Source organism: Elaeis guineensis, chromosome 4 (assembly GCF_000442705.2).
Source record: "Elaeis guineensis isolate ETL-2024a chromosome 4, EG11, whole genome shotgun sequence".
NCBI lineage: Eukaryota > Viridiplantae > Streptophyta > Magnoliopsida > Arecales > Arecaceae > Elaeis > Elaeis guineensis.
In genome coordinates, this window is record NC_025996.2 from 38785987 (window position 1) to 38799639 (window position 13653).

Consider the following 13653-nt stretch of genomic DNA (forward strand, 5'->3'; position numbering starts at 1 on the left):
AAATGTATTTCGTTTTCACAAGTAGGAGCCCATTATACCAGTCTTTTCTTCACAGAAGTTTAGCATTGTTAAACCTTTTAAGGGAGAAACTTGGGTTGGGCAGCTAATATATTCTGACATCTCTGGGATTTATTCCCGCAGAACTGTGTAATGATGGTCCAGCGACCATATCTAATTTTTTTTAAAAAAAAATCCTCACGGAAAACATAGCACACATATAGATTGATTTTGAAGAAAGTATTTGCACAAACAATCTGCTGTTCCTTAGTTTTATTTTCACTCTTTTCTAAAAGCAATAAATATTTGCTACTGATAAAGCTCTAAAGACTTTGAAAGCAATTTTTCAGAAAAAACAAAAAAGGTTTCCTCATACATGTTGCTCCGACTAGTTCATTTTTATTCTTGGACTCTTGAAAACACAAACAGAAAAGGAAGACAACAACCAAAGGATCCTTGTGTTATTATGCAAATTGAAAAGTTGGAAAATATAATCACTTTTATATGCTTATAAAGTAGCAAAAATATACGCTAGAAGTTTCTTACAACCAATAAAGGGAAAATTAAAGGAATTCCATTCAATTTCTTTTATTGAGATACCGATGTGACCAAAAGATGCCACTTGTGAATCCACTCAACATTTCCACATGTCAAAAAATAATCGGAGAACAAGAGGCAAAGAAAAAATGGAGAATAATAGATACACCCAGGACAAACCTGATATGCAATTTTTGCTACCAAAACTCAAGGCCCCTTGCAACTTTTTCTTCCCTCCATCCCTTTAATCTAATTTATTAATCCTATAGTATGGAATAAGCTCTGATCACCTCAATAATGGGCGCACGGCACAATGGGCACCTCCCTCCACTTCGAACCAACTCGTTAGCACATTTGTAACAAGCACACATGTGCCCACATCTGGATAGGGAAAGAAGATGAGTATTGGCCCCCTTTTTCCTTTGGTGATTGCTTGGCTAATTAATTTAAAAATTGAGCTCCATGTTAAAAGTTTGAGCAGGAGACACACTGACCTGTATAAAAGGGAATCAATATGACTATCACAACAGACACAGCAAGTCCCTTTCCTAACGTGACCCCATTTGGATCCATCTTCTGATGATTCTCCACTGACACCTGAAACAGAGAGTAGTTTTAATCCAATGGTGTTGGTATTAAGTGAGAACTAGATGTTCTTAGGTCGAAGGAGAAATGCATTTAAGGTATATACATGTACATATATATCTACATATGTGCGTGTAAGCTGAATACTAGTGGTGCAAATGAGCTGAACATGAGCGAGCTGACCAGCTTGAGCAAGGGTCAACTCCTACTCAAATCAAGCTTGGAAACCATAGCTCAAGCTTAGCTCATATATAGCTGGGATAGCTCATGCTCAGCTTGATCTCGGCTCATGCGAGCTCAAAAAATTGAGCAGAGCCAGCTCATTCGGCTCAGGTCAAGCTTGGCTCAGCATTTGGTTCGGCTTAATAACAGGCTTGAATCAATAAGTAGCTCACGAACAAGATTATGAGCTCGACCTGAAGTAGTAAAGCACTAAAGCTTGTATCCAAAAAATAAAAAACTTCGTAAAGAAAAGAAAAATCCTCGTCCCAAAAAGAACAGAATATTCCTCTTTTAGCTCAGACCTGTGCAGAAATCAAAGAAAAATAGAACTTTCTATTTAGATTTGAATCTGGAGAAAACAAGATGAAGAGATGATGTGATTGGAGTCGTACCTTTAAGGAACTACCAGCTTGATCTTGAAGCACTGGAGTGTTGTATTTTTTTAAAAAAAAGGAAAGAAACTAGAAAATAGCATTGCCTTCTTGAATAGTGTCTTGGAGGGGGGATCTCAAAGCACCGGTGCCTTGAAAAGAGAATCTTGCCAGGACACATTGCCATCGAGGTCTCATGTGAAAGAGAGGATCTCAAGTCGAAGCAACATGAATGGGAAGTCGAGTGTACTTGAGAGGTAAAAGGAAAGCTAGAAAGCTCAAGGAAGAGATCTAAAGAGGTCCAAGAGAGCAAGAGATGTACGAGGAATGCTGGAAGGTATGGAGGTGGCTGGTAGGAGTAGGAATAGATAAGGGTTGAGAAGAAAAGGGAAAGTGAGTGTTCAGCCATCGTTTAGTCTGGTAGAATCACTTAGTCATTAATGCTCCTGGCTCTTCTTAAGACCAATGACTGCTAGTAGATCCTACCGTTGGATTAAAACCCAACAGCAAGTTAACACTTACCAAAGCAAAAATAGATATATATTTACTAATCTATAATACATATTATTTTTTAAAATATAATATATATAACTATAAGCTTAATTTGTATAAAATTTCATTTTTAGTGTGTGTGTGTGTTTTGTATTCTGGTTAATTCCAAATGAGTCGATCTAGATCAAGCTAGGCACTTAACTTTATAGCTCCAAACACTGGCTCGAGCTCAGCTCATTCACTAATCAAGTTGATTTGCAACTGAATATTGAGCCAAATACAAGGGGGCTAGCAAACAGTTTAGTCTTCTGATAGCTCTAATGACTACTCCACTCACATCTATCCGAGTTTTTTGGGCCTACCCTTCATTTATCCCTAAAGGCAGCGACCATCACTAGTAGCTCCCTCTCTGTATATGCACTCTCACCTTCCCACCCACCCCCCGCCACACCCCACACACCACAACACCCCCCCCCCCCCCCGGGGGGACCACCCAACCCCCACCATCTACAGCATTAACAACCACCAAAGATTTCCTCTCTTATTCTCTCTTCCTTGCTCTTCCTAATAGCATTTGCCCGTCAACAGCCCTCCCCAAACAACAACATCAACAACCATAAAAAAAAAATAAAAACTACCCCCAAAATCCGTAAGTATATTTTTCTTGATATACATATACATGTGTTTAAGTGTCTTCATCTCTGGTTCAGCTACAGGCCCACATATCCATTTTGTTACTATGGTTATTTTCATATCAAGTACCCAGAACATAAAAGTTAAGGTTCATGTATCTCTTGCTACAGGCACACTGCATACTTCTATAATAAGAATCTGAATCAGTTTATGTTTCATAGAATTAAATCATGCAGCATGAACAAATAAACATACACTAACATTGCAAGGCCAATTTATGGTATCACAACTAGTTCGCAAGAAACATGATGGTCTAGTACAAGAACATTTGTACTAACCTTTTCCAGCAGAGCGATTCAAGGCAGCTGAAACTTCCTGTCTAACAGAGCGCTGCAGCTCTAATTGCATATCCATGCATTCCTCCAATGTACGCTGCATATTGCTCATCCCTTCCTGAAGCCTAGCCATGTCAGCCCTTAAATCATTAATTATATCCCATTCCTGCACCAACAACACCGTGTCAGTTTCAGATTAGAGCATCGCAGATGAAAATATATCAGTTTGACAATCTAGATCCAGAAACATCAGATTGAATTATTTTAAAACTAAAAGCACAGGACAAAGTTATTGTCCTAGCATGTCAAAACTGCATGAGGGTAATATCATGTAAAGTATTTAGTCTATTCAATATTCTAAAATTTAAAACTGCAATTTTACGAAATATATTAAGGAATCATAACATTATGAAAGGTAGCGCACAATATATGAACGATGCGTGCTCTGTCGAGTCCAATTATTGTGATGCAATTCTGTGTGCCACATTGGTTGTGGAGGTGGCACTGGTGGACGTGGCAGCAAAAGTGAAGGCCTGGGACTAGCTTCCTGCTGGTCCTGATTTGGATCATCTCTCTGCTGGGCCTGATCTTCCCCAGGGGATGCAGTAGGCATGCTTCCTTGCAGGTCCCAATCAAAGGGAGCACGTCCTTGCCGTTGAACATATGATTGTATCAGTTGGTCTAAACTTTCACGGAACCCACTTCGAAGAAGATTAGAGACACTTCGCCTACAGAATGAAGTATGAACGAGTCAACACATGATAATAAATCATGCAATAGTCAGAGGAACTTTCAGGGGAAAAAAAAGGAAAAAAAAAAAAGAAAAGGAAAGGAAAAAAAAGAAAGAGCAATTACCTGCTCAAGAGCTCCCTAAGCTCCATGCTGTACACATTGTCATCATCAGGTGGAATAAATCTATGGACTCTTCTCATAGAAATGGATTCTTGATCTCTTGGAGGATCCGAAGGTCCATCTTGCCAGTCTGCAACATTTTCTTGAGAATCATCCTCATGCCACTCCTCATTTGCTTCTAGGAGATTACCATCTTCTCCATCTTCATCTTCAGGTGTTTCACGAGACCATTCCTGGTCCATATTCTCCCGCCAGTTCCCATCAGATTCTTCTCCAATTCCATCATGCCATTCACTATACCCAACTTCAATAGACTGTTGCCAGTCCCTCTGACCATGTTCTGTATCTTCCTGCCAACTCACCCCTTGAGTAGCAGATTCTTGCCAATCTATATTATCATTTGGCATGTTGCTTTCCACTTCAGTGGCTTCATGTGTCTCAATTGTTTCATTTGTCTCCCCATTCACATTAGTAACTTGAGATGAATTATGGTTAACAATTGACACCTCCGCTATGGTACTTGGTTGATATTGATCATTTCTAGAGCTACTGATGTTATGACTACGAGGCTGATCATTCCTAGAGCCATTGATGTTAACCGAAGCATCGGAATGGCTGCTAGCTTGACCACGGATAATATTTTCAAGTCTGTAGCGAAATCCTTCCCTAGATACAAAAGATAAATTTTGTCATGACGTTACTAGTTCTTGTCAACCACTCTTAAAACAATAAACAAAAGAGGAAATTACTATACATGAAACATGGAAACAGTCTCTCTGCACTCGAGGGCTACATATATCTAACACACCGGACCCTACAGTGGCAGGAGCCTCAGACACTAGGATGTCCCTTTTTTTTACTATGCACAAGACAAAATGGTAATTTCCATAAGCACAGATTCATTTCAAAGAAATGGAAAAGTATTGTGTAATGTGTGTATGCATGCATGTGTTTGTATATAATACATACATACATAAGTACGTAAGTACGTATGTATGTATGTATATGTGTATACACACACACGTGTGTGTGTGTGTGTGTACATATGCATATACATATGTATATGTATATGAATGTGTGTGTGTGTACGTATGTATGCATGCATGCATGTATGTGAATGCTGATGGCTAAAATAAATGTACTTCAACAACTAGCTGTATCAACTGGTTATAGAGTTATCTAAGGTTTTTCCCCACTTTGATGTCAGATGACTTTATTAAGAATATGGAGAGACAATAATATTAAACTACTTGCTCTAGCTACAAAGAAAAAAAAAGGTCCCCCAACCCAGAGAGACAGAAGATACTTAAGCAAACACAGAGGATGAATGGTTGGTCATTTGATCCCAACACCAAAGATCAATGAAGCTTCATTGGTTTATTAGTGAACTGTCCAACATGTGGTATGATTAGCTTGAAAGGAATGGAATTAAGAATACAAGCATGTGTATGGATTTACAGCTTTATTAGGTGGCTAAATTTAAATTTATGTACCGGTTTTAACTCTTTCAGTTTGTTGTTTGACATGGCTCCCTCTATGTTACTAGTATTTGGTTTCACAAATCATATAAATTTTGATAATTTTTATTACAATTTCCAACCACATAGTAGCTGTAGTGTGTAAACCATGAAACAATAACCTTTATGAGATATTGATGGTGGTAAAACCCCAACCATTAAATCATGGTGGTAGTCCACTCAAATTATGGTATGTGGGAGTAAAAGGATAATACGCAAATGTTGATGATCGCAAAAAGTTGAATTTGTGCTTCTATAATAGCAAATAGATTTGCACAATAGGAGATAATTTATGGTGACGCATAGACATATTAATGCTTAGCTAAGTAGAAAACATTGGGAGTTTATTAAGGTTGCAACAGAAGAAAGCATTTTGCACATGTGATTGAATTTTATCCGCATAACAATGAGGCAGAGTAAAGGACAAAATGCAGTTTTTCAAAGGCTCTGCATAGGTGGCATATAAAACACAAGCATATGGGATATGGGCTGGTCGGTCCGCAGATCGCATATATGGGCCAGATGACATGTGGGCCGCTTTATGCAGATCCAAAAACCATGCAGGTTAGTGTTTGCATTTATACAGGTCGGGTTAATTAAAATAGAGGTTCAGATGGGTGGTATGATTGTATACTTCAAAGTTCTTTAATACACTAGAAATCCGAGCATAGATTACACTTCCCACGAATTGTGATTTTAATAGATTAACATCTCTAGCCATACTAGAATATGCACTCAAACAAGTGTACTCATGAATATTTAATTTTTATTACTAATTTCTCTTTTAAAATAATTTAAATCTAATTTTTAATTATTTTACAGATGTATATTATATATTAATTGTTTTTTGGATATTTAAAAAATGAACCACATATGCATCCCATGTATTGCAAATGCAATATGCAGTGACCTGAACGTCCCCATATTGTGGCCCTTTTCTAAAACATTGGCAGAGTGTGGTTGAGTTGTCAAGGATTCGATCCATTCTCATTGAGGACAAACATTTCTTTTGAAGACTTTGTCTAGGAAATCGAACTTGTATTTCTTCCTCTCCATTGTGTAGCTTAGATCACCTCATGACTCTAAGCTTAAAAGGCATAACATTATCATTTATTAAATATGCAGTGCTTTAGGTATTAACATTAGTGCCCCCATCTGTGCAGTTGCAAGATGATTCACAAGAATTCGATATAAGAGAATGTATCTAATTTTTCCTTCTTTAATCAGTGAGGATATTCTGAAACTACAAAGCCCTTATAATGTTCTTATAATCACAATAATAATCTTATGAATTTGAATGTCTCTTCATTTTTTTTATTCATCAGCTAATGCATATGCTTTTGTTAATCATACAAAGTAATTGAAAGCAAGATTCAGATCCTATATAGTGTTGCTATCCTTAACAAGGGAAATTAAGAATGTCAATATCGGAGTGCTTATGTAGGTCACCACACATGGAAAGTGTTTTAATCATGAAACAATCAGAGTCTAGAGCAAGCTGTAACTAAATAAATGGCCATTTTCTAAATGTCGATCATTCATAAGTACAAGACAAATAATAATGGTAACAATATCAACTGGTAAGCAGGTCATAAAGGAAACCTACCTCAAGCCAGTGACAGGATGGTGCTGTCTTAGCTGACCCAGTTCTCTTGCTGCAACCGATGGTGGCCTCTCTACCTCAGTTGATCCTCCATTTCTTAAAAATCTACCTCGGAGTAACGACTGGAAGATGATTTGCATTAGATTCCAATAAAATAGTCATGCAGGCAAAACATCATCCCAGTATTTCATAGCAAAAACATGGACATAAACATAAATTGGAGGTAGTGAAAGTGTAATATCTTCCAAAGTTCCAAACTCTAGGAAAATCACCTTAGTATTTCTGGCTTAGTTCACTTAGTACATATTGTCTTATGTTCATTAGTAATATGTTATTATAATTGACTGTTCATTTTGACTTTTTCGAATGGCATTTGTCTATACAAATGGTATTATGTCAAAGATATTGACAGGTACTGCCTTCATTTACTAATACGATATTAATATTCATGTAGTCATGTGATATTTTGAGTTCACTAGCAAAATAAACTTTTCGAGGAAAAATGGAGGTTCAACATGGAATACCATGAGCATCATCATAAGCAAATTAGAAATCCTAAAAGGAAAGTATGTCCTTGACAAATAAACTAGGTCACTTCACTAAGTCAAAATCTGAAAGTATACCATAAATAAGGTCTAATCAAATCATAGACTAAATAAAGATTTTGTTCTCTTCCAAACTAATGAATGATACTACCTGACAAAACAGATACTAATCTTGAGAAAATATTAAGAAGGAAAGAGATTCTTTGATGCCAAGAAATTGGGTTCGTAAAGTTGCTTATTTTGATCAATGGAGACCACTTTGCAGCAAACTAATATAACTAGATTTTACAACATAATTATTTTTGTTATTTGAAATCTTGTACTGTTATCAAACATATTATTCTCCACCCATACTGTACTGTGCCCAACCATCCTAGACAGCCTTGAATCTATCCAGTATGTTTTGAAACTCTTCTCTATTACTTTTTTTTGACCACTTTGACAATTTAAGGTTCTGACTAATTTGAACTGAAAACAGTGAAATCGTTCTAAATCAAAAGAAAAGCTCAACCAACTTTTCTTTATTTGTTACAATTTTTAAAAGATAATTTTTATTTTTCTTGCTTTGGGTTCTAGCTAGATTATGGAATTTGAAGCAACTAGAAGATAGAAGGCACCAAAAGTTTTTGACCTCTAGTTTTACTCTTAAAAGCTTGTATACAACTAAGAATGAACGCCAAATGATACAGATGGGCATGTATAAACCTAAGATGAATTGTCATAGGTTGATGGAAGCTCTTTTATTTCTATAGTACCACACTAATAAATCTATCAATTAGAGATGTCCAGGATCTCTGTATTCAGTATTTTTTTTACCTACAATCAGTGTAAAATTTACATACGATAGCCCTTAACAACAAATGATTTTGAATCTCTATGTCAATGAATGTTTCAAAGGTATGCACTTATGTGTATCTGTTATAATTATGCCATCCGTGGGAGCCCCCAACACTTAACATCAAGAACAGTGGTCCATTCCTCCCCACTGTAGTGGATTACATGGGTTATGCTATAAAATAAACATCAGAGCCAGCTACAACATGGATGCTATGTGCACATCTCGAGCATGTTATTGATGAGAAAGCTTAATTGTGTCTTGCTGTAGTGTTTACTATGAATTTTGAGTTTATTATTTTGTTAATATGTAAAGTAGTTACAAAAGATCAAATAATAAAACATATAATGCACAATTTCAAAAGCAATTAACACAAATATCTAGGATATTCTATGTGTGCTTGAATTCAAATAATTAACAGAAAAATGTTATAAAGGAGAAGAAAGAAAACTAACATGACAGCAGACTGACCTGAATGCGATTCCGGTGAGCGAAGTCTGAAACAGCCCGATGCTCGGACAAACCCTGCAGCTCCCTCTGCCTTTCCCTCACAATCCTCGTGATCAGATCGAGCCGGGCCTGCCTCCCGCGCAGCCTCGGCAGGTCTCTCCGGAGGTGCTCCGGCTGCCCTTCCTCATGATCCGTCACCGACTCGTCCCGCCCCGCTCCTCCCTACTGCTAGCCCGGGCTTCTCTCTGCTCGCTCGCCATCTGCACCCACTCCCTCACAAGCCTCACCCTCTCGCGCTCCGTCTCGCCGAGCCACTCGGCCCTCGGCGACATCCGAGATGCCTCATCCGCTATCCCATTCTCCGTCATCCACCCACGAACAATCTGCCTCACCCTCTCCCTCTCGCCGTCCCCAAGATCAGGGGACTGCTCCCTGCTCGAACCCCGGCCCTCGTCATCGTCCACCAAATGCGCATCCCGCCTTCTGCCGGCCGGACTCAATGGCTCCTGAGCCCAGCGATGGTACTCATTGTCGTCGCTCTCGCTGGCATCCTCCGACGTGCCCCCGCGCTCCGCTGCCCGGCTTCCCACTGGTCTGCGGTGGCGGTTGCCGGCCACGGTGGGGCTCCTCCGGTCCCTCACGGCGGCAGCGGCGGCGGCCTCGTACTCGAGCTCGCGCCAGCGCTGGAGGATGGAGGAGGCCCGGGCGGCCACGGGGCGCTCGACCGACGACTGGGCGGCGCGCCGGGATTCGCGGAGGAACGACGAATCGAGCATGGAGACAGTGTGCAGCCCGGCAAGGGCCATGAGCTCGTTCTCGCGGTTCCGGCGCTCGATGGTGGTGATCATCTCCTCGGCCTGCCGAGCGACCCACCGGCTCAGGATCCGGGAGTGACGTCGAGCAGCGGCGGAGGATTCCGCAAGGTCGTCGCCCTCGAGGTCCGACCGCCGCCGCCTGCGTGCGAGGAGGTCGGGGGCTTCACCGCCGCCTCCTGCGGCAGAGTGGTCGTCGTCGTCGTCAGCGGCGGAGCTGCAGGAGGCGAGGGCGGTCATGCAACCGTCGATGTGACCGCGGACCAGCTCCTCCAGGCCCTGCCGGAACTCCCGATCGGCGTCCTCCCGCTTCTGCCGGAAATCCGTCATATCCGATCCTTCCACCGACGGAACCCTAGGCAGGCATGAGTCCTAAAATCTATGGCGATGGAATCGATCGATCGTATTAGAAAAAGAACCGTAGAACAGGAGAGAAAGGGGAAGAGCGATGGGACAATTTATAGAGATTAAAGAAAAAAAATTCGCTTTTCCAATGCTGTTTTAAATTTGTAGTTCTTGTTCTTGGAGTGTGGGAGAAGGAGAGAGGGGGGGAAGCGAGAAATACCACCGATCCCAATGAGGTGGACGACGGAGAGAAGGAAGAGGGAAGAAGGAGGAAAAAAAAAATATTAAAAGAGAAAATCGGTGATTATGGATATTATTTGGGTTTTAATTCCACGTGGTGATAAATTAGGATGATGGCCGAGTCGATTTGTCTGTTTCTGCGCTGCTGGCGAGTGAAATTACGATAACGCCTATCGGTGGGTTTTTTGGGGGTACAATATCGGGGTCCAACTAATAAAAGAAGGGTGCGATGGTAACGGGACGTCGGACCATATCTTCTTGGATGCGCTTAACAAACGAGGCATGAGGTACAATGTAGGAAACAAGGACCAGCATTTTGCTGGTTCTTGATTCACCGTTGGTTGGAGAGTTGATCTAGAGCCGGGTGATTAGAATCAGGTGGTCGAGATTGAAATCGGCAAGAGGAGGACCTTGCGGATTCCGGATTCTTGTTTAGCGCGGTAGGTCGGTCACGAACACAAGCGGTAGGGTGAGGAGGGAGGATGATGTTTTTTTCACTCCAAAGGCATGTACTTTATTGGTGGTTAAATTAGCTATCTCATATGATGTGCCGCAAGAAGCGCAGAGGGTTCTTTTTGCGGACATGCTCCTCGGTGAAGCTTTAGAAGGGCAGAGGCTTTCGAAATTACATTTTGAACCCTCATTTTTATTTGAGTTTATATATATATATATATATTTTTTTTGACTTTTAAAAATCTTTAGTTGGATCTGTTAAGTAAGTCAAGCTACTCGGTGTGTTCCTGTCTGTCAACATGATCTCAAGAAGTCATGTGATGTGTCATATATCCAAGAAGTTATGTCATATATCTATCACATGATGCTTTAAATATTTTTTTAAAAAACTAAAATACATTTGGCACCGTTTAGTAGACAGAGGGAAAATAGGTGGAAAAGGATGCTTGCCTTCGCCCTGTTCCTTTGTACCTCTCGTTCGACCTTGCCATCTTCGTTATAATGATAGAGGTGACAATTATATCTGAACCACTAAACATCCGATCCCATCCAATCTGGAGATTTTATCTAATAAAATTTTGAGACATACACGAGCTTCGGATAAAATATTTAAAATAGATTTGAATCGGATGCAAATAATAATTTTTCCTATCCTGAATCTACTTCGATGTAATTTTATTCTAAATCCGTTTGGTCTATTTGATCCGATCCAATCTATTTTTTCTATCCGATCCGATCTACACTACTTATTTTATTTGACCCAATTCGATTCAAAATATATATGGATATGAAGTTTTTAAGTATGAAATAGATATGGATATTGATTGATCTCATTCATACTCAATCCATTATCATCTTTATATGATAGGCCAATGAAAGCTCAAATTTCACTCCCTCCTCTGTAATCCTCCCCTCTTACTTGATCAGAAAATATCTTCATGACAATGCCAACTGCCAATAATCTTGCTTTTATGCCACCTACTGGAAAAGCCTTAGCACAACTCTAGTCCTACACTTGCTCTTGACCATGAGAACCTTCTAACAACGGTTTTCAAGAATTTGAAAAAGAAAGTAGGGGGCAAGAAGATTCATGTCTGCTCATAAGAAACCGTCTATGAATTAATTAATTGGTAGGGAAAGTTAAAATAACAAATTTGCTTGCATGGAGCCTCATGGATTAAAAAAAAAAAAAAAAACAGCAGAGAGTAGATTCACACTAAAAAAATTGCAAGCAACATGTATGGCTAATTGTTAGATCTATGCAATAGACAATATTGTGGGATGTTCTTACTGAATTTATCCATATTTTGCTTGCTGATTTTTATGAATATTTTTATTTTAGTTTGATTTAATAAACTTAATTTTACCAAAAAGGGATTTGTTAACGGATCTCACATTTACGCGACTGAAAGAATCTCAAACAGTACTTTGCCGAAAGGTAAGAAGCACGATGGAGTACCAACTTTCTTATCTTTTCCTTGGAATAAATTATTTTTATATTTTTATTTCTCATGCAATGGAGATTATATTTATGACAGGGAAAAAGATGCTACTTTTCGACTTTATCATGAACACAACAATCAATTTAATTTGTGTTATTCGCAGCAGGTATTCCTAATCATTTTTTATGTCAAACCCTGGGTTTTTGTTGCTTTTAAATTGCATCTCCCAATTGCTGCAATTCCTATATTAATTTACTACTGTTTCAGGTATTATTTAGAGAGTTGGCTATATATCAATGGCCGCAGCACTAAATTTGCTCCTTGGAATATATATTTGATTTCTGAGTTTCAAATCGCGCTACCAATCTACATTTCTTGTATGGAGATGGCTAGTACCATTTCTAAAAGAGAGAAACAAATGAGAATTTAATCACATGACTATCATGAAGTAAGGAATATGGAATCCTAAGAAGACTAGGTTGTGAAGTGATGAATTCTTCCATATTTCTAAAACTTGTGGATGAATTGCATTAAGCACTGATATCACATTCCATTTTTTTTTAGATGGTTTGAACCAGCACTAGGGACTCGAATATAGTCATGCATTATTTTTGTTCCACAAGTTAGATATAATAAACATTGTACCATGAATAAATTACAAAACACAAATTACTTTGTCATGATTTTGGTGCTCTTGTAATCCTTCCTTCATATATATATATATATATATATATACATACATGATCAAAGCAAGGGATACAAACTTTCAGCCATCCAAATGGTAAACGTAAAATGTCGGTCAATTCAGTGGACAGACTTCAGTTTTCCTAATTTAATTCGCTTTTTTTCCCAAAGCGTATTTAATATCCCTAAATTAATTAATCATGTGCATTACCGGTGCCATATTAATTAGTATATGACCTGATGAACCAGTGGGAATGACTAATGAGTCCTCAGTCGAATTAACGATCTATTTAGCTTTACTTGAACTTGAATCAAGATCTACTATATGTGTGCTCAGGCCCAGAATTAATGTGAACCACTTTATAGGAGGTGATTTTCTAGCTAGCTAATCTTTTAAGTTTGGTGAGGTACCTTGAATTTGTTTGCTAAACATTAAAATGCTATATCAAATAGAGTATGTTTGTTTCACCCAGTGACCAAAATTAAGTGAAAAAAGTGACTTTCTAGTGTTTGCTCTAACAGAAATAGTCACCAAAATGTCTGATTTGTGCCTTTCCTTGGTAAAAAGTACCATAATGAGTTTGGTTTGGATGGTCCTAAGTCATTTTCGGCAACTTATTTTACAGCTTTCACTTTTAATCAGCTATGGTAAACCTAGTAGCCAATATCTGATGATTGAATCGAATGAACCACTCAGGGAGCT

The 13653-nt window shown here is 39.0% G+C and overlaps 1 protein-coding gene across 1 annotated transcript; it reads right to left on the reverse strand.

Annotated features, from left to right (window-relative positions):
- Nucleotides 1-560: 560 nt before the first annotated feature.
- Nucleotides 561-10314, reverse strand: LOC105042919 (uncharacterized). Its single transcript, XM_019849706.2, is given in 8 exon segments — nucleotides 561-915; nucleotides 1029-1131; nucleotides 3176-3338; nucleotides 3597-3900; nucleotides 4028-4690; nucleotides 7148-7266; nucleotides 8996-9186; nucleotides 9189-10314. Coding segments are annotated over 8 exon segments (2589 nt in total). The 5' UTR covers nucleotides 10117-10314; the 3' UTR covers nucleotides 561-797.
- Between the last annotated feature and the right edge of the window lie 3339 nt (nucleotides 10315-13653).